General features: G+C 35.3%; 2 protein-coding genes across 6 annotated transcripts in view; one reads left to right on the top strand and one right to left on the bottom strand.

The window, feature by feature from the left end:
• PCMT1 (protein-L-isoaspartate (D-aspartate) O-methyltransferase) overlaps window positions 1-23,910 on the bottom strand; it is a 41,813-nt gene that overhangs the window by 1,034 nt on the left and 16,869 nt on the right. The window contains exons 4-8 of one of the 4 annotated variants that reach the window (XR_005720815.1): window positions 17,610-17,714; window positions 15,685-15,805; window positions 13,851-13,936; window positions 9,344-9,560; window positions 1,348-1,491 (exon numbers count right to left, since the gene is read on the bottom strand). Coding sequence is in view for 3 of the 4 variants with exons in the window: in XM_040238669.1 (XP_040094603.1) it covers window positions 1,348-1,491; window positions 9,391-9,560; window positions 13,851-13,936; window positions 15,685-15,805; window positions 17,610-17,714 (626 nt within the window). In the remaining variant the exon portion in view is untranslated. The remainder of the gene's footprint in view (window positions 1-1,347; window positions 1,492-9,343; window positions 9,561-13,850; window positions 13,937-15,684; window positions 15,806-17,609; window positions 17,715-23,910) is intronic. The other 3 variants (XM_040238669.1, XM_040238671.1, XM_040238670.1) reach the window with 3 other exon arrangements.
• LRP11 (LDL receptor related protein 11) overlaps window positions 1-23,910 on the top strand; it is an 82,454-nt gene that overhangs the window by 56,270 nt on the left and 2,274 nt on the right. Inside the window, exons 7-8 of one of the 2 annotated variants that reach the window (XM_040238666.1) lie at window positions 5,479-5,571; window positions 8,756-9,307. In XM_040238666.1, coding sequence (XP_040094600.1) covers window positions 5,479-5,571; window positions 8,756-8,763 — 101 coding nt within the window. In that variant the 3' untranslated portion in view covers window positions 8,764-9,307. Of the gene's footprint in view, window positions 1-5,478; window positions 5,572-8,755; window positions 9,308-23,910 lie in introns of those variants that run through there. The other variant, XM_040238665.1, reaches the window with a different exon arrangement.

Raw genomic sequence — 23,910 nt, 5'->3', positions numbered from 1 at the left:
AAACTGAAGGGCCTGAATTCTTTATTTTTTAATTCAAAAGTAATTTTCTTCCTTCAAGACCAAAAATTTAGAGAAATGATAACTTTTAGATCCAGGATCTTGCTAATACTATTGTAAAATAATAACAAGTATTTAGAGTTCAGATAAGTGTTTATATTCATAAAACTGGACAAAAATTTAGTCTTTTGTTTATAGAGTATCTGTTGAGTATATTGTTGAGCAATCACTGAGTGGGTCAATCTCAACCCAAATTCTGTGAGAAAAAGCATCATCTATAGGTATAATATACCTGTCAGCTGATTTCATAAGGCAGCTTTATCAGCTCTAAGAGAAACCATTCGCTCAGCCAGCTGCAGCACTGTACCAGCAACTGCCAGTGAGAGGAAGGCACGAATAAAAATGCAGTCTAAAGCAAACTGTATGATATATAAATTATACCTCAATAAAGCTGCTAAAAGTGAAAAAATAAAGCTACCAGAAAAGCTTCTTATTTAAGGATAATCTGAGTAACAAGCTACACTGTTAAATACTCAAGTACTTTAGGGGTAAAGAAGTATGATGTTTGCAACTAAATATCAAATGATTCAGGGAAAAAAAAACATTGTGTGTGTGTGTGTGTGTGTATATATATATATATATATATATATAGAGAGAGAGAGAGAGGGAGGGAATGAAAAGGAATGTGGAAAGTGTTAATAATTGTTAACTCTGGATGAAGAGATTCAGGAGTTCTTTGCACAATTCTTGCAACCTGTCTGTAATAATTTTTTTTTAAGTTTTTTAAAAGCTGTTAAATAAATTTGAAGGAAAGATAAATAAAGAGCTAAAATTTCCCAGGTATGTGGTGAATTAAGGGATTTTTGGACAATATGGTATTTTGTATAAAATATGAATTTTATAAACTGTGCAAGAAAATATTTTAAAAATGACTTCTCCCATAAGCTGTCTTTATCATACAGTACTGGATTATCTGTCAAATGATAAGTTATCAGTTCTGGCTCCTCTTAATATATTCTTCCAAATAATATAAGTACTATAATTCTCATAAAACAGCTTTTACTGAAATTCATGCAAGCATTAAAATACTTACTCTTCAAAGAGTTTACTTGCAAAATGCTCTATTCATAAATTTACTCATGCTTTTAAAAATATGAATTAAAGATACTATTTGTTTTTAATAATTTTACCACATTTTACAGTTGCAAGGTACTAAGGATTTTGTCAATAAATATCCTTATTGCCCAACAATATAGTACAACATTTCTAAATATCCTCTCCATTTAAAAATTTTTTGAAAAGGGAAAAGGATTAAAAACTCTCAACAAACTGGGTATAGAGGGAACGTACCTCAACATAATAAAGGCCACATATGACAAGCTCACAGCTAACATCATTCTCAATGGTGAAAAACTGAAAGCTTTTCCTCTAAAATCAGGAACAAGACAAGGATGCCCACTCTCGCCACTTTTATTCAACATAGTACTGGAAATCCTAGCCAGAGCAATTAGGCAAGAAAAAGAAATAAAAGGCATCAAAATCGGAAAGAAAGTCGTAAAACTGTCTCTTTTTGCAGATGATAACTAACTAAAATTAGTTGTTTCTATATACTAATAATAAACTATCAAAAGAAAAATTAAGAAAACAATCTCATTTACAATTATAGCAAAAAGAATAAAATATCTAGAAGTAAATTTAACCAAGGAGGTGAAGGAGTTGTACACTGAAAACTACAGAATGTTAACGAAAGATACTGAAGATGACACAAATAAATGTAAACATATTTTGTACCCATGAACTGGAAGAGTTAATAGTTAAAATATCCATACTACCCAAAGTAATCTACTCAGTCAATAAAATCCCTATCAAAATTTCAATGACATTCTTCACATAAATAGAACAATCCTAAAATTTGTACAGGACCACAAGAGACTCCAAATAGCCAAAGCAATCTTTAGAAAGAACAATAAGACTGGAGGTATCACACTTCCTGATTTCCAACTATATTACAAAGCCAAAGTAATCAAAACAGTATGGTACTTGGCATAAAAACAGACATAGAGACCAATGGAACAGAGTAAAGAGCCCAGAAATAAACTCATGCATATATGGTCAATTAATTAGGAGCCAAGAATATATGATGAAGAAAGAACAGTCTTTCAATAAGTGGTGTTGGGAAAACTGGACAGCCACATGAAAACAGAATGAAACTGGACCTCTATCTTAACACCACATCCCGAAAAATCAAAATGGATTAAAGACTTGAATGTAAGACCTAAACTTATTGTGGTGATCATTTTGCAATATACCAAATCACTATGTTGTACACCTAAAACTATTACAATGCTATATGTCAATTATATTTCAATAAAACTGGTGAAAAAAATCATACCATTAAAAAATATTTAATGATGAGGGACAATGATGATATTTTATTAGATAAAGAGAGATTATAAAATAAAACTATGATCTCAGGAATACAAAAGAAATGTGTATACTTCTATGGATATATAGAAAAGAAAAAAAATCTATATAATGTTAATAGAGGTTATCTCTAGATTCTGGGGTATGGGTGACTTTTATTCTTTTGTGTTTGTTTTTTCCTATTTTTACAACGCATGTACACTACTTTGATAGGAATATTACTGTGGAAAACAAATAGAAGGCAAGGATGTTAACAGTATACCCCCATCCCCACCCACAAAAAAAGGAAAAGAAATTAAGTTTACAAATCTGAATTATAACATTTAATGTGTTAAGGAAAACCAAAGATTTGCTGCCATGGCATGTATAACCTTGTCACACCCTAAGACTCCAAAATCTATTAATCTTCTTAATTTTTCCCAATATTTAAAATTCTACATAACCATATTTTTATCTGACTTACATGCATAGATCATTTAAAATAAAAAATAGTATGTACTAAATTTCTACAAAGGCTCTTTAAAACTGCTGCTGCTGCTAAGTCACTTCAGTTGTGTCCGACTCTGTGCGACCCCATAGACGGCAGCCCTATATATGTGTCAATATTAATTAGATTCAGTTCAGTTCAGTTCATTTCAGTTGCTCAGTCGTGTCTGACTCTTTGTGACCCCATGGATTGCAGCATGTCAGGCTTCTCTGTCCATCACCAACTCCTGGAGCTTGCTCAAACTCATGTCCATCAAGTCTGTGATGCCATCCAACCATCTCATCCTCTGTCGTCCCCTTCTCCTCCCACCTTCAATCTTTCCCAGCATCAGGGTCTTTTCCAATGAGTCAGTTCTTCGCATCAGGTGGCCAAAGCATTGGAGTTTCAGCTTCAGCATCAGTCCTTCCAATGAATATTCACAACTGATTTCCTTTAGGATGGACTAGTTGGATCTCCTTGTAGTCCAAGGGACTCTCAAGAGTCTTTTCCAACACCACAGTTCAAAACCATCAATTCTTCAGGGCTCAGCTTTCTTTATGGTCCAACTCTCATATCTATACATGACTACTGGAAAAACCATAGCTTTGACTAGATGGACCTTTGTTGGCAAAGTAATGTCTCTGCTTTTTAGTATGCTGTCTAGGTTGGTCATTGCTTTTCTTACAAGGAGCAAGTCTTTTAATTTCATGGCTGCAGTCAACATCTACAGTGCTTTTGGGACCTCCCAAAAATAAAGTCTGTCACTGTTTCCCCATCTATCTGCCATAAAGTGATGGGACCAGATGGCATGATCTTAGTTTCCTGAATATTGAGTTTTAAGTCAGCTTTTTCACTCTCCTCTTTCATCAAGAAGCTCTTTAGTGTTTCTTCGCTTTCTGCCTTAAAGGGTGGTATCATCTGCATATCTGAGGTTATTGATATTTCTCCCGGAAATCTTGATTCCAGCTTGTGCTTCCTCCAGCCCATTGTTTCTCATGATGTACCCTGCATATAAGTTAAATAAGCAGGGTGAAAATATACAGCCTTGACGTACTCATTTCCCAATTTGGAACCAGTCTGCTGTTCCTTGTCTGGTTCTAACTGTTGCTTCTTGACCTGCATACAGATTTCTCAGGAGGCAGGTCAGGTGGTCAGTATTCCCATCTCTTGAATTTTTCAGTTTGTTGTGATCCACAGTCAAAGGATTTGGTGTAGTCAATAAACCAGAAATAGAAGTTTTTCTGGAACTCTCTTGCTTTTTTGATGATCCAACGGATACTGGCAATTTGATCTCTGTTCTTCTGCCTTTTCTAAATCCAGCTTGAATATCTGGAAGTTCACAGTTCACGTACTGCTGAAGCCTGGCTTGGAGGATTTTGAGCATTATTTCACTAGTGTGTGAGGTGAGTACAACTGTGTGGTAGTTTGAACATTCTTTGGCATTGTCTTTCTTTGAAATCGGAATGAAAACTGACCTTTTCCAGTCCTGTGGCCACTGCTGAGTTTTCCAAATTTGCTGGCATATTGAGTGCAGCACTTTCACAGCATCGTGTTTTAGGATTTGAAATAGCTCAACTGGAATTCCATCCAACTAGTTTTGTTCTTAGTGATGCTTCCTAAGGCCCACTTGACTTTATATTATTTAGATTAACATTAGCTTAATTATTTAGATTGTTTAGATCATTTAGTTCAATATTAATTGGATTAATAACTATATATAACATATTACTTTATTGTATAATAAATAATTATACACATAATTATTAGGCTAATAACTAAGACACTAATATCTAGTATTTTATATTCTTTATCAAGAACAACTGAAAATATGTACTGTCAGGAAATAATCAAATTCTATGAAAGTTTTCTAATTAATGGGCTTTCTGGGGTAATACAAGCTTTGTACAATTAACTTTGTGCAAAGCATTATGAAAGACATAAAAAGAATTCCAAAAGTAACAATATATTCTTGCCTTTAAGAATGCAAAGTTTATCATAATGCTGTGTAACACATGTAAAGAAATTAAAAAGGGACAGTATAGAACAATTCGGAACACAGGATCAATTGGATACGCTAGGACCTATACCCTCAATCCTAGAAATGCCCAGTCAGTTTATAACATCCTTTTCATGCATACATGGCACTTTAAAAAGACATCAATAGACAAAGTACTTATGGAATGAGAACCCTGAAACTTCCCTGTTTCACAAAACAGAGATGGACTTATTCCATCGACCCCTGCAGCTATTTAAAACAAAAATAAAACTTACCAGAAGATTAGCAAAATGTTGATTTCTAGGTATATAAAATAAACATGTATAAAATAAAATATAAATAAATATTTGTATTTAGTTAGTTGCAACCAACTAATGCAACTATTACCTATCTATAGTCTTGAACATAATACCAGATTCTAGGTCTACAGCCTATCTATCTGACATTCTCTCTCCTTTTATTAATCCATCAGAATTGCAAGGAGTATTCTTCTAAGTATAAGAGGACAAAAGTCAACATTCAAGTTTCCGGGTTTATCTGACATGAGAATTCAGCATGCCCACTAAGTCTTCTCTCTTTTCTTTTCCCCATCTAGTTTCTAGCACACCTTTCCAGCCAAAGATTGGATCTCACTCTCACAGAGCACTCCCCCTACCTCTGGATGCCTTAATTAGAGGATGGAAAGCAGGTGAGAAACAAGGGAATATTTGTAAGAAAGCACTGGGATGAGTCTTTAAATTAATCCTGAAGAAAAAAATCATCGGACACAACTGAGCGACTTGACTTTCACATTTCACTTTCATGCACTGGAGAAGGAAATGGCAGCCCACTCCAGTGTTCTTGCCTGGAGAATCCCAGGGACGGCGGAGCCTGGTGGGCTGTCGTCTATGGGGTCGCACAGAGTCGGACACGACTGAAGTGACTTACCAGCAGCAGCAGCAGCCTGACAAGAAACTGACTTAGGAAGCTTTTTACATAATTCCCATGTGAGATGAGAAAATATAAGTGATTTTTTAATCACACTCTATCCCTACCACCACTGCTTTAATTCAGCCCACCATCACTGCACCCCTGATTTGCTATAGGTATCTTCTATTTTTGGCTATAGCTTTATCCCTTTCCAATCGACTCTGTACCCTACAACCAAAATTATCTTTCTGAAATGGAATTCTGATCCCTTCACTGCCTGGCTTGAACAACTGCTCCCTACCACCCTCAAGCCAGAGTCAACACATTGCACTCTAACTGCCTGTTTGTCTCGTTTTTTGATTTTTTGGATCCTCTACCTGACTGTAAGTTCCACTAGAATGGTCAGTTTCAAATTCACAGCTGTGTATTCCTGGCCCTGCAGCAATGCCCACATAGTGGGCATACACACACTTGTTGAATTAATGATGTATTAGAAGGTCATCACACTAAAGATATTTAACAAATTTAACAGAATTGCCAAAGGAAAGTATTAGATGTTGCTTTTTCAAAGGCAATTTAAAACAGATGCTCTTTTTTTTCTTGTCAAGGACAGTTTAAGCACAGATTAGCCTGATGGCAGTAGAAACAGGACATATAAAAGCTAGACGCCCTCTCAAATCTCTTCCATTCCTAAACTTAAAAAGAAGCAGAGATATCTGCTCCATGGGAGCAAAGGGGAAGGAAGGAGGTGGTGAGAGCTGACTTCAGACTACATCTGGCCAAGGACCTCTTCCTCTCTGCTTAAAGTCTGTCTGCTGTGATGCCCTGGTAGAGAGAAGAGGGCAGTGGGAGAGAAATGAGGCGATTCCTACATGTGGGAGCAGCTGCTTTGCTCTCTAGCTACAGCTCCCGTCAGAGACCTCCCCTCCCCACCGTCTCTGCTCTGAGTGGGTTCCAGTAAAACTGTTCCCTCACCTTTAGGTCTGGAGTGGTAACAGCTTCCTACTACCACCTTGGGAATCCCTGGTCCCTGGCTATGTCGCATCCTTTACAGTTCCCATAACTTTCCCCATATTTCTTTGAATAGTCCCTTCATTAAAATCACTTCAAAATCCTAGCTAAGCACAGTCGGACCTTGACTGACAGTTTATGAACACAAAAATGAAGAGCAGATGAATGGTCCCTTAAGATGTTAAGTTAACCGTTGATGCTTTACTCTTTCAAACATTCTATTTTCTAATAATTTCTTTCAGCACAAATTTTTTTAATGTCAGTTTTTTTTTCCAATTTCATTTCTAGATTCTGTTTTATATTATTTAAACTTCATGATTTACAACTAAGTAACTGATTATCTCTGTAATTAGAACTACATCTTTGGATGTAGGAAAATGTGTTTGAAAACAGAGTAAATTTGCAATAGAAAAAATTAGAAAATCCTCTTAGTACAACTGGAGAAAAGTTTCCTATGTGCATATATGTAAAATTGCTCAGCATTTTAAAAAGTTGAAGGCCAAAAAGAAAACCAAGTGAGTGTGTGTGTGTGTATATATATATATATATATATATATTTAAATATTTGGTAAATGACTGAACAATTGTCCATAGATTTAAAAATTATTCTAAATTTAATACAAATAGTTTAGTCTTATCAGGGGTAAAATACAGGTAAGTGGAAGCCTGAAGCTTATATAATTGGGTAAGTAGGCAGAGGGGAGCTGCTTTATGAAGGGGAAAAAAAAAAGGTAAACTAAAAACAAGACTATGCAAATAAAATTTGGTATAAGGCCATGAATGGCCCAAAGCAACTGAGGGCCCAGAAACTTAAGTTTCATTACCTTCAAGCTAAATCTACTTCTGGTTATAAAAATAAAACTCATTTTATATATATCTGGTTATAAAAACAAAAAGCACTCTTACCTGATACCATATTTCAGTAATTTCAGTGATATGTTTGCCCCATTTATAGAGCAGCAATCATAATATTTTGTAATTATATAACCATACTAGAAGCAAAGTGAAGGAAGTTTGTAACTATATCTGATTCTAATTGACAAGACTGCTAGCTTTTAAAAAACTTTAACCTGGCTGTGCTCCAGGTTAGATTTCAAAGAAAACAGCTATAACTACATTGTGAAGTGAAAGTCTATCAGTCGTTTCCCACTGTTTAAGACCCCATGAACTGACTATACATGTAATTCTCCATGCCAGAATACTGGAGTGGGTAGCCTTTCCCTTCTCCAGGGTATCTTCCCAATCCAGGAATCGAACCCAGGTTTTCTGCATTGCAGGTGGATTCTTTACCAGCTGAGCCACAAGGGAAGTCCTTAACTTTATTAATAACTATATTAGGTGAAGAATTAAAATGCATTTCCTGATAAGGATCAACAGAAATGGCCAGTCAGAATTAATCAAAGTAAAACTCAGTTTTGAACCAACAGAGTTAGATTCATTACCACTTTTGCTGTCAAACATTCATTAAAAAGGTATCTTTCCTCTTCCCAGAAAACAAAATTGAGAGGTCTATGAAGCCTGGTGTTGCAGTTCACGGGGTCACAAAGAGTCAGACACTACTTAGCAACTAAACAACAACAACATTAAATCTATAATCGCCATTTTACTTATTAATTAAGAAATCATCTTAAAATAAGTAACTCTTGTCAAGTAAAAACAGATTCTAAAACAAGGAAACAGTAAGACCTTTCTTATTTTGGCAGTTAATTTCAAGTAGTCTTAGCTAATGTCTTACTTATGGATCTTACTCCCTCCCCCTGGAGAGAGTGTGCAGGGGAAGAAGGAAGAGAAAAAACAGAGAAAGCTTGGCTTCAAAGGGAATAAAGACAACAGAAACAAAAGTGGGCGTTAAATGAGCCATGCTGTGCTGAAGATATGCCGCATGCTGTTGGCCCTTTGGGTGGGTGTGTGAGACCTGGGCACTCACTCACAGAACCCTCTTCCCTCCCCAGGAACTTAGAGGAGCTCAACAATTGACCAGTCTGTTGTATAAAATGGTAAGCTTCTTCCTTACTGTGGCTCTGAAATAACAGCAGGATATAAAACCAGCACAAGTTGTTGGGCATCTGTGAACCTGATTGAAAGAGAGAAGTCAAGCTCAGAGTGACAGTGTCCTCTCTGGCATTGACACCTTCGAAAACTGGGACAAGAGTATCTTTTCCCTTCTTTGTCTTCACAAAATACTATAACAGAAGATGAACCAGGGCAGGAAATTATCCCTTCTCTTCAGATGAAAGCCTTCATTTCCATGACCATATAGCAGAAGTAAAAGTTAGTTGTCAATATAGAAACGGAGTGGCTGATAATAAAGTAACTTTACAAAGTGCGACTGACAGCCTCTTTAAAAAGAAAAACACTTTTGTGCCAACCAAGTCTCACCCCCTTTCCCAAAGGTGAGTTAAATCAAAAGGACAGACCATGCAAAACTTTTCTACATTTTTAATGTAGTGAATTTCTGATGTTAAAATGGAGTAGCATAAAGGTGACAACCGAAAAAGCAGCTCTTGCAGTCTGATCTCTTAAAATTCACACCCTTTCACCTTGCATGTGTGGAAGAAGAAAGAGCAGAAGATAAAATCACTTCCACCTGGACCACTGCTTTTCTTTATCTGTTAAAGGCACGTATATCACTCCCATCAGAGGTTTCATTTTGACACTGCCATCTTGCAGCTTGTCATACTGCTCCAACATCTGGTTTCCACCTGCAGGACCGACTGGCAATATCAATCTTCCACCAGGCTTTAACTGGTCTATTAGCTAAAAGAAAGAGAAAAGGACACACACACCAAGTTATAGATTTTATACTAATAGTCATTTTACATCACTATAGACAACTTTCAGTGTCCATAGGCAGAAAGCAGAAATGTACCTTATTTAGTACATACATTCTTCCATTGTTAAACTTGTTACTCAATTACTCACTCACTTATTTACTACTGACCTCCTCTACTTTATGTACAAATTCTGTACAAATTCTCTGATGACGGGGATGGTGTCTTATTCATCTTTGTGCCCTTAGCATCAAACATAGTACCAAGTATAACTGCAAAGCTCAAAATGTTTGAGTTGAACCACATAATGTGGACTATCCTCTTGAGAAGACCAAAGGCAAAGCAGAAAATTTCCATTCCTGTATGCCTGTTTTCAATCTTTGTAGTTTGGAGGGGAAGTGGGGAAGTGTAGAAAATCAGCAAGGAATCCCTATCCTCTCTAAGAATTTAAGGTATCACTGAACCAGAGATAAGGGAACTCTGGTTTTACGACTGAATTTAGGATCACAGGCAGCATGACATGATAAAGGAAGGTAGGGCTGGAGTCTCTGCAGCATTAGAAAGAGGACGCCCCTGTCAATGAAGAACCAAAATTGCTCAGTTAAAGCCCCTCTGGTTAGAAAACTTTTAAGTCACATGTTACAATGTGAATGCAGCCTGAAAGATGACCACCAATCAAAAACAGTAAGGTAAAAACCTTCCCAGAGAAGGGAGTCCTTAATTAAAATTTTGGTTGTCAGCAAGTCTATCTTATTTTTTCCAATTCCTCTAAATGTCAAGATTTTCAATAAAAAAACAGACTTCTTCCTCTCCCTCAATCTTGCTCCTTTAATCCATTAATTTTAAAACCTTTTAGCTGTCTTTTTTTATAGAGATTACTTCTAAAGCATGCCATTTATTCTTTTTAACTGAAATATAATTGACATATAAACATTGTGTTAATTTTAGGTGTACAACATAATGATTTATGTATATAATGTAAAATGATTACTATAATAAACTTAATTAACATCTATTATCACACATAATTACAATTTTTTTCTTGTGATGAAAACTTTTAAGGTTTACTCTTAGCAACTTTTAATTATATAATATAGTATTATTAACTATAGTTAATATAGTCAATAATTAACATATTATTAAAGTATAGTCACCATGCTGAATAACATTTCCTTTTCTATTTCAAATTATATGCCAGATGAAAACTAAGCTCTCATACATAAACAGTTGTCCCTCAGTATCCAAGGGGGACTGGTCCCAGGACCTTATCTCTGCTACCAAAATCCACAGACATTCAAGTTCCTTATAGACAATGGTGTAGCATTTGCATATAACCTATATATCCCATATACTTTAAATTATCTCTAGACTTATTATATTTAATACAAGGCAAGTACCATCTAAACAGTTGCCAGGTACAACTTCAAACTGCAACGAAAATTCAAGTTCTGTGCTTTTTGGAACTTTCTGGAAATTTTTTTCTGAATATTTTCAATCTGTGATTGGTTGAATCCTTGAATGTGGAACCCTTGGATACAGAGGGCCAGCTGCATACTGCTTCTTTCCCCTAATCCAACCAAGATCATCATTTTTTATGAAAACCATTTTCTGTTATGACTGTGTACACATAATTTGCAGCTGAGCCAAGAGGCACTCAGTTACTGTTTCCTTTCTTATAGAATAGTTGTTTTCTCTGCAGTTAAAAACTGAAGCTTTTTCTTTTTTTTTCACTCACTTAATTTTGTTTCTCCCAACAGCTTCTTAATGAAATTTTTATACAGTCAAATCTATTTGTAAGCAACTTCCTTTTTCCTTTTACTTCTCTCTCTTGTGTGTGTGTGTAGGCTCCCTTCTAGTTCTTTTCCTCCTCTGCTCTGAATCTGGACTGCTTACTCTCCCGGCCTGCTGTATGGCTGTCATACCAGGACTGGCCTTTGCAGCAACATGGGCAGCTCTGGCCATCTCTCTCCTGAACGAGGTGTCCTACCTTCCTAGACGCCATGGCTGCTTCCTTCTGGTTTCTCCCACTGTCTCTCTACTCCCTCACTTTTTGATGACATTTAAAGCAATTCCTCCAGAAGTATTCTGTGAAACAGTATGTGGAATATTTTTTAAAGAGATTGAGATTTGCAAGTCTAAAATTATCTTTCTTCTATGTATTTAGCGGTATGTGCAGGTACAGGATTCAAGATTGGAAACTGGAAATCATTTTCAGTTCAGAATTGTGATGCTTTGCCTCTGACTTGTTCATTCTAATGCTGCTTATCTACAGATTGATGCCTTTCTGATTACTGACCTTTAATGAATGATCCACTTTGTTTTTCTGGGAACTTTTAGAATATTCTCTTTATAATATTCTGAAATTTCATGGTGATATTGTGGGTCCCCCCCTTTTTAAAAATTTATTATACTAGATACTCAACAGATGTTTTTAAACTACAGAATCATGTCTTTCAGTTCCTGGAAATTTTCTTAGGGCTTCAGGCTAACTGTTCCTCAAAGAATTTCAAGTAGCAGCTCCTCTTTTCAGGTCACAACGTCATCTCTGGTTTCCAAGGTCCTGATGCCTCCAGTTTCTAAGCTTTTGCTGAGTTCTGCAAAACAAGCGGCCTCTGCACTGATACTCCCCTCTGCAGTCTCTTTGGTTCAGCTTCCTCCACCCTTCCAGGTCAGTTATTACTCTATCTGCTTTTCTGTCTTCATACACTGTAGCGTTCAGGACTGTTAAGTATAATCTCCTAGATGACTGAATATAGAGTTTCATATTTCTTGTTTCTGTTTCTTGTTTTTCTAGCTGTTATGGAGGTGGTATCCAAAGGAGGCATAAACATCTTGACTCTATTCTCTTAAAACTGGAAAGCCCCTCCAGCATGTCTGTCTTCAAATTTAATCAGATGTAAAGAGCCACCCTCCAAATAATACTCCATCTGCTACTACAAATGTTCAAATTCATACCGAGCTAAAGCCAGAAATGCCCTTCAAGATCACCTTAGGGTCTTAGTAGGGAAGATGAGTCCTGTCCCCAAGAATCTTTCATTTAAACACATTTCTATTTTAGATTTTAATTGTTCCCCCTAAGTTGCCAATATTTTCAAAAAAGAAAAAAAGTTTAAGAAGTTAAAAAAAACCCTACTGATCATGTGTTCATATATGAAAATTCATTATTTACTTATGACTTGTACAACCTTCTACATCATGTTAATACTTCTGTTAAAAACTACTAGTTTGGTCTTTTTTAAAAAATAGATAACAGGGCCAGAGAGAATAGTTAATTTTCCTAAAGTCATTCAGTCAATGAGTAACAAGTCAGTAATCAGAACAAATTTCCAAACTTTCAGCTCCCCATAACTGTGTAAACACACAGAAAACTACTTCCAGGATGGGGAGTTAATGAGACTGGGCAAAAGAGAGTCAATTTTAGCCCCTTGTCATCCAGTTAAGAACTACGTAAGAATCACATGTAATAGAAATCTAAGCCAAGGATTATTTGGGCTGACCTAAGTTTATCAGAGTCTTACTAAAATGAAAACTCAATTTTGTACTAAAATATTTCCTTGACTATGTAATATATACTACTGGAATATTCTACCTTCTCATTGCAACTATACAAATTAAGATTTCTTTCTTTCTTCCTACTATTCTTTAAGATTCAGTTCAAATTTTATTCCTGTATGAAATCTCCTTCACTATTCTATACAACATACTCCCCTTCCTCTGAACTCTTACAATGTATATTTTCTTTTCCCTTCAATATCTATCATATGCTGATGATATGCTATCAAATCATTCATTTCCCTGATATATCTACAACAGATCTCTTCTAGTAAGGTCAGTGAGGATCAGATGTATGACAAATACTTCCTGGTCTTACCCACGAACCTAACATAGTCTTGCACATAACACACCAAGTGATTACCAGGTCATGAACTCCAGAGGGATTTTCCCAATTTTACTGGTGCACTAGTTTTTAAGTTGAATCAAATACTGCTTGAAATAAGACAGTCACGAGCTGCGGCTTAGTCATCTTTATGTCATTTATACAACTGTTTGTATATGAAAAAAACTGCCTACTAACTAATTAAAATACACAGCTAATTAAAATTAAAATTCAAGTTAAAAAATTGAGCATAATTATCAGCGCCCCCCCCCCAAAAAAAGGGCACAATGTAACATAGATGGTATTTTCAACATCAGTAGAAGTCACTTCCTATAAATGTTTAAGAGCTTCAGTTGAATAAAATATACAAATACAGAAGAAAAAAAATCAACAACTCACTGCCTGGGGCACAACTGGGGCTGCAGCTCCTACGTGAATAGCATCATAAGGGGCTTCTGCAGCATATCCCATTCGTCCATCCCCCACTGAAAGAAAAAAGTGCTTTAAACACCTGTTCTGATAGAATTCCCCAGTGTGAAGAATTATAGGAGGTTTAAAGCGGCGAAAGGACAGATCTTTTTAAAATCACTTAACTAAGTGATGCTGGAACAACAGATAAGTCAAAGGAAAAATAGATACGTGGACCCCCACACCTCACGAATACACAAAAATGAACGTCAAAAAGATCAAAGGTCTAAATGTAAAAAGTTAAAATGGTAGTATGTCCGAGAAATAATTCAAGGATGTATCTTCATGATTTCAGAGTACCTTAAACAGAATATTAAAAACACTACAAGAAATGGGTTAAGTCTGACTATATTAAGATTAAGAATTTCTAATTATCAAAAAGAACAGTATAAGAGTAAAAAGATCACAGTAGGAGAAGAGATTTATAGTGTGTATAGACAGACAAAAGGTTAGTGTATAAAAGTCCTACAAATCAAAGAAAAATATAACTCAATATCTGAATAGACATTTCACAAAAGAAGAAATCCAAATGGCCAAACATATGAAAAAGTGTTCAACTTCACTGATTAGTATTAAAATACAAAATTAAAAACACAGAGATACTACCATACACTAAGTGGGTGAAGAGAAAAATTTAGTAATCCCAAGTATTGGGATTGTGATGTGAAGCAATAGGAACCTTGGTATATTATTGATGGGAATGTAAGTTGGTTCAGTCACTTCAAAAAACTGCTTTTGCAATATCTATGGTCACTCTATGAACCTGTAATAACATACCTACAGAAATAAGTGTATGATGTGTATATCAGCATCTGGACTTATGTACATTGTGAATATGCAGCACTGTGAATATCTCTAAATCAGAAACAACCCAAAATATCCATCTACAGTAGCATTAATAAAAAAAATTTTGGTAATGTTCCTACAATTGACTGCTATACAGCAATAAAAATTAACTATCATGCAAAAAGAAGGATGGATCTTGCAAACCTAACAATGAATGAAAAGTCATTCAGCATAGAATATGTACTGTATGACTAACATTCAAGATATTGAACATCATCTATGGAACTACAATTAGGTAGTAAATGCCTAAAAGTAATGTTACTAGTTACCACTAGGGAAAAGGGAAGTAGTTACAATGATGGAACAGAAAGCAGAGGACTTTCAAGGTGCTGATAATGTCCCATTTCTTGATCAGTGTGGTGATTAAACAGGTGCTTGTTAAGCTTCACATTTATGTTTTCTGCATATTTTGAGGTCTGTTATTTTTCTAAATATAAAACATACTCACATGGAAATGTGTCCACAGATACCACTAAATGGAAAAAAGCAAACTAAAGAACAATATGTAGAGTATAAGTCAATCTAAAAAATTGTGTGTGTACAACTTATTCATACACATATTTATATGTCTGAAAAACTTGAGGAAAAAGAGAGGTTTTCTTTATCTTACACACTTCTGTGTACCGTTTACATTTTCTATATTCAACACTGATTACTTTGATGTTACTTCTTTAAAAAGTAATGAAGAAAGAACTCAACATGACATTTTCTGAAATGGTTAACAGTCATGTCACCCCTGGTCAAGATAGAACCAGTGTGACATTTTAGAGTAATTTATTTTCTTGCTTAGTACTTAAAAGTGAATGTTTTAAAAAAAGGAAGCAGCAATAATTAGCTCGGAATATTATGTCGCTTGCATGGGATTTTTCTGAAAATAAAAATTCTCTGGAGAGGAAATTTTCAGTTTTCTGATACTTACCAACCAGTTGCACCCTCCCTGAAGACAAAAGCATTGGATCATCCTTTCTGACATTATTTATTGAGTCATCTACTAGCTCTTTAATGTGGTCAATTCCTATGACTTTCCCACTAGGTCCAACCTGGAAGTGAGAATAATTCAATAATTCACTGGTCTTAGTTTTTCTAAGGTGTCAATAAAATATTTCTTTATCCAAAGTCATATTTAGTAATGAGAAATCAGGACAAGTAAACAGTTTAAGCCCCTAATTTGATTGTTAAACACTCAGTTTATTATAGATTATTTGACAAATAACTTTCTCAGCCATAACCCTAAACGAATAATGATATTTCAGTAATTACAAAACTAGAATTATAAAAAATTTATAATACTAAGAAAAATGGTATCTTTCTTCCTTCAGTTGCTAATTTTTAGACCCAGAATCCTGAAGTGGGACTTAGCTACCAATATTAAATGGTAGCTATTAGTGCAACCATTTTTTATTTAATTCCACTGAAAGTGTGACTTTAAATATTACAGATACATAAAAAATTTTATAGGAATTTCTATACCTGATTCTACTGCCACATGTAGGAAATATAAAAATAAGTAAAAATATTAAAAGACCCTAAACATAAATATTAACTGTAGAATGAAATTAACACAATAAAGACTCTGAAGTCAGACTATCTGGGTTTACATCTAAATTTCTTACTTACAACTATATAACCTTGACAAGTTATTCTATCAATCAGGTTCCTCAGCTGTAAAGTGAGGAGGAAGCGGGTACATACCCCATAAATGACATGAGGAACTAATAAGAGAATACATGAAAAGTATTGTGAACACTGAGCAGCACATGGTAAACATGTGAAAAACATTAATCAGTATCATTTTCAAGAAGATAACTCAGAAATAAAATGACTTTTTAAAAAATGATAATGCCTCTGAAACCATAAACAGTCAAGTATAGAAAACAAGCCATTAATTAAACACCATTTCTAGTATTTAATTACATCCCATTAGTGAGGGTTAAACTTATACAAAACAAGTCAAACAACTGAAAAGGAATATCTGAATTCTTATTGTGTGCCTGGCACTGTTCTCGAGGCTTAGGATACATCAAGGAAAAAAACTCAGAAAAATTCCCACCACTCTGGAGCTTACATTCTAATAGTCTGCCAATTATATATTCATAGCAAATTAAATGGATTCTAGTCAAAAAGCATCCATAAATCCTAACTTAAATAGACCATAAACTTCCAAGCTGGACACCAGGTATAAGATTTTTCATAATCAACCTTACTTGAATATCTGAGCACAGATAAACTTTTACTCCAAGGTGCCTGAGTGGGTCTCCAGACTCAAACTCCAAATAGGCATTATCAGATAAGCCTCTGATGATGAAATTTGAAGTATAATAAAATAAAATAAAAATGCATTCATTTTTCTTAATGTAAAAAGAGCTCTCCTTCAATCCTAATAAACCTATGGTTTGGATATCAGGCTGGTTCTGCCAGATGAGAACTTACAAGAATGAAGTCTGGGAGCTCTTGGTTGCCACTGTTTGATCACAAGAGAAAAGCATATCTGAGAATGCAGAGAACTTGTGGAGGAGAGCCAAGTCAAACCAAGAACCAGAGAGAGACTCACTGTCCGTAACAACTTGAGATCTTTCTCTGAATCCAGCCATACAAGAAGCCAGAGAGACCTCTAGAATTTTCCATGATATAACCAAATAATTCCCTTCTAGTTCTGCCAGAGTTCAACTGAATGTTCTGTCACCACCACAACAAAAAGAAATCCTAGGTGACACATATTCTAACTGCTATCTCAACAGAATTTAAAAAGAAAGAAAACCCTCAAAAACTGCTAGGGAAAAAAATACATGGCCAAATCATATAATATGCTTCTGCTGGGGCCAGAATAGTAAATAAAGCTCTTACCATACGTGCAAAACATGCAGTAAGGATTCCACTTCCAGATCCTACATCAAGAGCTTTAGCTCCTTCATGCAACTGATCAAATAGAAGTTCTAGTGCATATGCATGCTGCCAAAAGAAAACAAAGCAAGTATTCATTTTTCTTCCCAAGATTCTATAAAGTATATATACCATGGCATATGAATAAAGCTGCTAACTTCTCAACAATTTTTCCACTACAATGAAAACATAACATATTACATACTTACACCTACAGAGGAATTATGTAAGAACATTCTAGTTTGATTAAAATTCTTGTATTTAAAGTGTTTCAGTAATTTTAGATCTCCAGTATGTGAATATTTAAAATTTAATGATTTCAAAGTAAAAAGCTACAAAAATATTTACAGTGAAAGGTCTCCATTCCACCCCTCTCCCCAACCAGTCTCACTCCCTAAAGGCAACCAATGTTACCAGTTTCTACTGACTCCTTCCAAACATATCCACTTTATGCATATGTAAGCAAATATGTATGTATTTATAAATATATCTTAAAGGAGTATATGTTTGTATGAATGTATTATAAGAACAAATATGCCTAATGAGAGATACTTAAGTTAGCTTCAATCTTCCATAACAAATAGATGAAATAATCTTAAAAGGTATTAATATACCATAAGATAATAATCTTTTTAATAATCTTGTAAAGTATATCTAAGGGATAAATAGCTAGAGGTGGAAGTAAGGGGGCCAAAGGATACATATGTTTATGTTTACAGTACAAATTACATATCAAATAAAGTCATTGGTTAAGGTTTGGATCAAACCAAGAAATAAAGACTTCTCTATTCCATCCCCTTTATGAACTTACATTTTAGTACTTTTCCAAAATATGAGGTTAGAATTAATAAATGGTATCTCAAAAGCTGTCCTTAAATGCCTAGTATGTTCACTACTAAAAATCATCAGATCCAGTAGCAATAAGCACATTCACAATCAGATCTTGGTTGATAAAAATACACATCCATGAATCCATAGTGACAGTAAGTAAATATATCCCTCTGCTGCTGCTGCTGCTGCTGCTGCTGCTGCTGCTGCTAAGTTGCTTCAGTTGTGTCCGACTCTGTGCGACCTCATAGACGGCAGCCTACCAGGCTCCCCCGTCCCTGGGATTCCCCAGGCAAGAACACTGGAGTGGGTTGCCATTTCCTTCTCCAATGCATGAAAGTGAAAAGCGAAAGTGAAGTCGCTCAGTCGTGTCCGACTCTTAGAGACCCCATGGACTGCAGCCTACCAGTCTCCTCTGCCCATGGGATTTTCCAGGCAAGAGTACTGGAGTGGGTTGCCATCAGTTCAGTTCAGTTCAGTCGCTCAGTTGTGTCCGACTCTTTGCGACCCCATGAATCGCAGCATGCCAGGCCTCCCTGTCCATCACTAACTCCCGGAGTTCACTCAGACTCACGTCCATCGAGTGAGTGATGCCATCCAGCCATCTCATGCTCTGTTGTACCCTTCTCCTCCTGCCCCCAATCCCTCCCAGCATCACAGTCTTTTCCAATGAGTCAAACTTTCTCATGAGGTGGCCAAAGTACTGGAGTTTCAGCTTTAGCATCATTCCTTCCAAAGAAATCCCAGGGCTGATCTCCTTCAGAATGGACTGGCTGGATCTCCTTGCAGTCCAAGGGACTCTCAAGAGTCTTCTCCAACACCACAGTTCAAAAGCATCAATTCTTCAGCACTCTGCCTTCTTCACAGTCCAACTCTCACATCCATACATGACCACAGGAAAAACCATAGCCTTGACTAGACGGACCTTAGTCAGCAAAGTAATGTCTCTGCTTTTGAATACACTATCTAGGTTGGTCATAACTTCTTCCAAAGAGTAAGCGTCTTTTAATTTCGTGGCTGCAATCACCATCTGCAGTGATTTTGGGTTGCCATACACATACATAAATGGAGGATAGGGAGAAACTGTTTCCAAATGTTCCAAATATAGATGAAATATTGAACTTAGAAAACTGCCATTTGGCAACAAGTTCAGTAATAACTGATTAAGTAAAAAACCACAAATGGATGTTGAAACTAGTATATTATCACTTGATAAGCAAATACTCTCAAAGTGTTTGCCCAAGACACAGTAATTACAAAAGGGAAAAATAACAACTTTACAATGGAGTTAGAAGTTTCTTAGTGGAGAAACTTGAGTGACACGACCTCAATCAGATGATTAATGTTAGTATCACCAAAAATGGGACACTCTGACATTACACAACATCTGCAATATTTCAGGCAAAAATGTGTAATTTATATCTAACCAGGAAGAAAAACCAGACCAACCTAAATTGAGAGGCAATCTATAAAATAACTGGCCTGTATTCATAAACATTTTCAATACTATAAAAGAAAAAAACTAAGGCACTATTCCAGATTAAAAAGACATGGCAATTGAATGAAACTCCTGATCTGCAACCTTCTTTTTCTATAAAGACATTATTAGAACAACTGATAACATCTAAATGAGGTCTGTAAATTAGCTAACAGTGTTGTATCAATGTTAATTTCCTGATTTTGACAACTGCAGTATTTAGGTGAACATTCTATTTTTAAATATAAAGAGCATTCTGTTTGCAAATTACACCTACAGAGTTCATAAAAAAAAAAAATATATATATATATATATCTTCCTCCCCCCATATAAATAGGGGGAGGGAAAGAGAAGAAGGAGAGAGAGAATAAATGATAAACGGAATGTAGTACAATGAGAACACTTGGGGAATACGGTTAAACAGTATCTGGGAATTATTTGTACTATTCTTAGAATATTTCTGTAAATCTGAAATTACGTCAAAATTAAAAAAAAAAATTTTTTTTTTTTTAAATCATCAGATACAGGTACCATTCAAAATGGAGGACAGAATAGAAACTCCCTAACTTAGCTGATAAAAGCCAGAGTACTGGTTACCTAGAGGATGGAGGCTGACTAGGAAAAGAAGCCTTTCTGACTGAGAGAGCCTTCTGGAGTGCAGGAAATGACCTGAACATATGTAGACACGTAACATTCATCAAGCTGTACACTTAAGATGTGTGCATTCTGAAAAAGTGAAAGTGAAGTCGCTCAGTCATGTCCAACTCCGCAACCCCATGGACTGTAGGCTACTCTATCCATGGAATTTTCCACGCAAGGATATTAGAGTGGGTTGCCATTTCCTTCTACAGGAGATTTTCCCAACCGTGGGATCGAATCCGGGTCTCCCACACTGCAGGGAGACTCTTTACTGTCTGAGCCACTTTTGGGTATACTGCAATTTAATTAAAAAAACTTTGAAAATACTGTTTAATCACTAAAAGTGGGTGGTACAAACATTTATGTACCTCCTGATGTGATGAACAGAGAACCATTAGGAAATTTTCTTGAAAAGAAAAAAAAGGAGAAAGTTAATATGGCTAAGAATCATTTAATGAATTTGGGAACTTCTATAGGATAAATGAACAAATTTTGTCAATAAATAAATGGCATTTTCAAAAGGGAGACTATTAAAATGAAAAGAGACTTTAAAAGACTGAAAAGTCTTATTTGGATCCTGATTTAAGTAAATCAACTATAAAAGAATTTTTTGAAACAGCTGGTAAAGTTTGAACATGGACTAGGTATAAGATAATACTAAGGAACATTGTTAGACATGATATGGTATTGTAGTTGTGCTTTTAATCCTTCAGATTTATACTATTTAGGGATAAAATGATATTATGTTTGGGACAGCTTTAAAATATTTCAGTAAAAGAGAAATAACTATATAAAACAAGATTAGCAAATTGTTGGTAATTAATGGAGCTGGGTGACTGGCTACATGAGGGTTCCTTATATTATCCTATTTGCATGTGTGGTGTTGGAAACTTTCCATATTAAAAATTCTTTAAAAGACATTGAGGCTATCTTTTCCCACAATTAACACAAAAAGTGGAGAAGGCTATTAATAGATGCAGCCTCATATAATTTGAGGATTTTGAAACCGTGTTCCAGAAAGTAATTAAGGTTCTGCAGAACTTATTTAGGAGCAACACGCAAATGTAGACCGGTGGCTACTATGTTTGGGAAGAGTTATAGAAAACTAATTTTTTCCATTTTTCATATAGATTCTTTTGCAAAGAGCTTCTTGCCTAATGAGTGTAAACCACTACTACTATGAAAGAGAGTCCTGGATTAAATGTTCATAGTATTGCTATAAAGGATATCATAAGGACAACTGGAAAAACTTAAAAGGAGTTTGAAGATTAAATAGTAGTTAACGTGTCAATGTTCATGTCCTGGTTTTGATGACTAGCTATATTGTGGTTGTATAGGAGAATGTCCTTTATAGGAAATATACTACATCCTGAAGTATTCAAGAGTGATGGAGCATCATTTCAGCAACATATCAAATGGAGTAAAGAAAGAAAGGTTCTTAATAATATACTTGCAACTCTGTAAGTTTTGAGACTCTTTCAAAAATTTCAAAAATCTTTCATTAACCTTATCTTTCTTTGATGTTTCAAAAAGACAGAGTGGGATACTATCTTTGAATTATCATTATGTACATCAACCAGTGGAATAAAGAAGTGTTAATTAATGAGGTTTCTATGAGACACACTGGTTTAACTTTAACTGAAGAAACAACTAGAAACATTTTATTTAGTCAAAGCTATTGTTTTTAGACAAAGAGGCTTATTAGCATGAAGAATGGAATCTCTAATTAAGAGAAAGTTTGTGAACTTTCTTCAGGAATGTCTGTAACTTTTGTCAGATATTTTGAAACAAATAAGTATCCCCTGCAAGTTTAATAAACCCATTAATAAGATAACAAGTATCATATTTGGCTTAAGTAATCAAAGAAACAAAATAACTCCTGTAACAGCTGGACTTTCTTGAGTCCAAAAATGAAAGGACTAGAAAGGATTTGAGGTGCCAATCCCTAATTTATAGGCAGTACTGTCCCAACTTAACACCAAAAGAAACTCAGGAATTTTTTTTCAGTACTAGGTTTGCATAAAATTCGTTTTTTTTTAGAGAGTATCCTAAGCTATTATTAAAATCCTATTCAGATTTAAAACGTCAAGGTCTTCAATCGCAATTACCAGCTTTTTTCACACTTTTATCACTATAGTTAATATTCTTTTGGATAATCCATGCTCACCTCTAAGTCTAAAATTTAAGTTTTTTAAAAAACTCATTTTTAATAATTATGAAAAATTTCAAGCCCACAGAAAAAATTTAAACCCACAGGAAATGCACATAACACCCTTTTCTCCTCATATAGTCATCAACTGTTTCTATTGTGCCATACTATTTCATCAAACATCTGAAAATATGCTGTGGACATCATAATACTACACTTCTGAAACACGTTAGCATGTACCTGCCAAAAAAAGCAAACTGAGACATTTTTCTTTGCAACCACATCTCCATTACCACACTCAAGAAAATCATCTGTTTAGTATCAACACTCAAGGGAAGCCTGCAGCCCATGGGTTCAAAAACAGTGGGACATGACTTAGCAACTGAACAACAACAAAGTATCAACATATACACCACACTCAAGTTTCCTCAGTTGTCCCCCAAATCTCCTTTACAGCTGTTTCCTCCAATCCATTCAAAGTTCATCCTTTGCAATTGCCAACTCCAGAATATTCTCCCCCATTCTTCTGTTCCATTCACCACTTTTCTCTATCAGAGCACTGACTCCTTTTAAAAGCCCTGCCCAACTGTCCAACACACTACCCACACATTCTAGACGTGTCAATTTCCGCGTGATTAGATTTAGATCAAAGAACTTTAGCAAGACCACCACAAGCGGCTTGCAGGGCACCTCCCATTGCATCACATCAGGATGCACACAGCACTGAGCCATCTCACTACTGGACTTGCTCAGCTGAACAACTCAGTAAATGTAGTAACGGCTAGATCACTCTACTTTTCAGGGCATAACTATCTCTTTGTAATAAATATGTCAAATAATAATTTGAGACTACAAGGATGTTTTTTGTTCCCCAACAACTTTCCTCTTAATGGTTTAGATTAATTGATGATCTTTGCCTAATTCAACAATTACACTGATAATTACAAAGAACTGATGTTTTAAATTCTATTATTCTTTCCACATTTATTAACTGACATTCTTCTGTTTTTCATCTTTTCGATCCTGCTACTTTTTTTTTTTTTTAAGTCTCTATGGACTCACAGATTTTTGTTTCTGAATTCACTGTGTTACAATCCATTATCTTCATTATCTACCATTTTTTGATTCTCAAACTGTCTCCAATTTGGTTTCTGGGAGTCTCTTTAAATCTG

This window comes from Oryx dammah, unplaced genomic scaffold (genome assembly GCF_014754425.2).
Source record: "Oryx dammah isolate SB20612 unplaced genomic scaffold, SCBI_Odam_1.1 HiC_scaffold_4, whole genome shotgun sequence".
Classification (NCBI taxonomy): Eukaryota; Metazoa; Chordata; class Mammalia; order Artiodactyla; family Bovidae; genus Oryx; species Oryx dammah.
The sequence above is the reverse complement of the archived record's forward strand: the minus strand, read 5'-3'. Positions and strand labels throughout refer to the sequence as shown.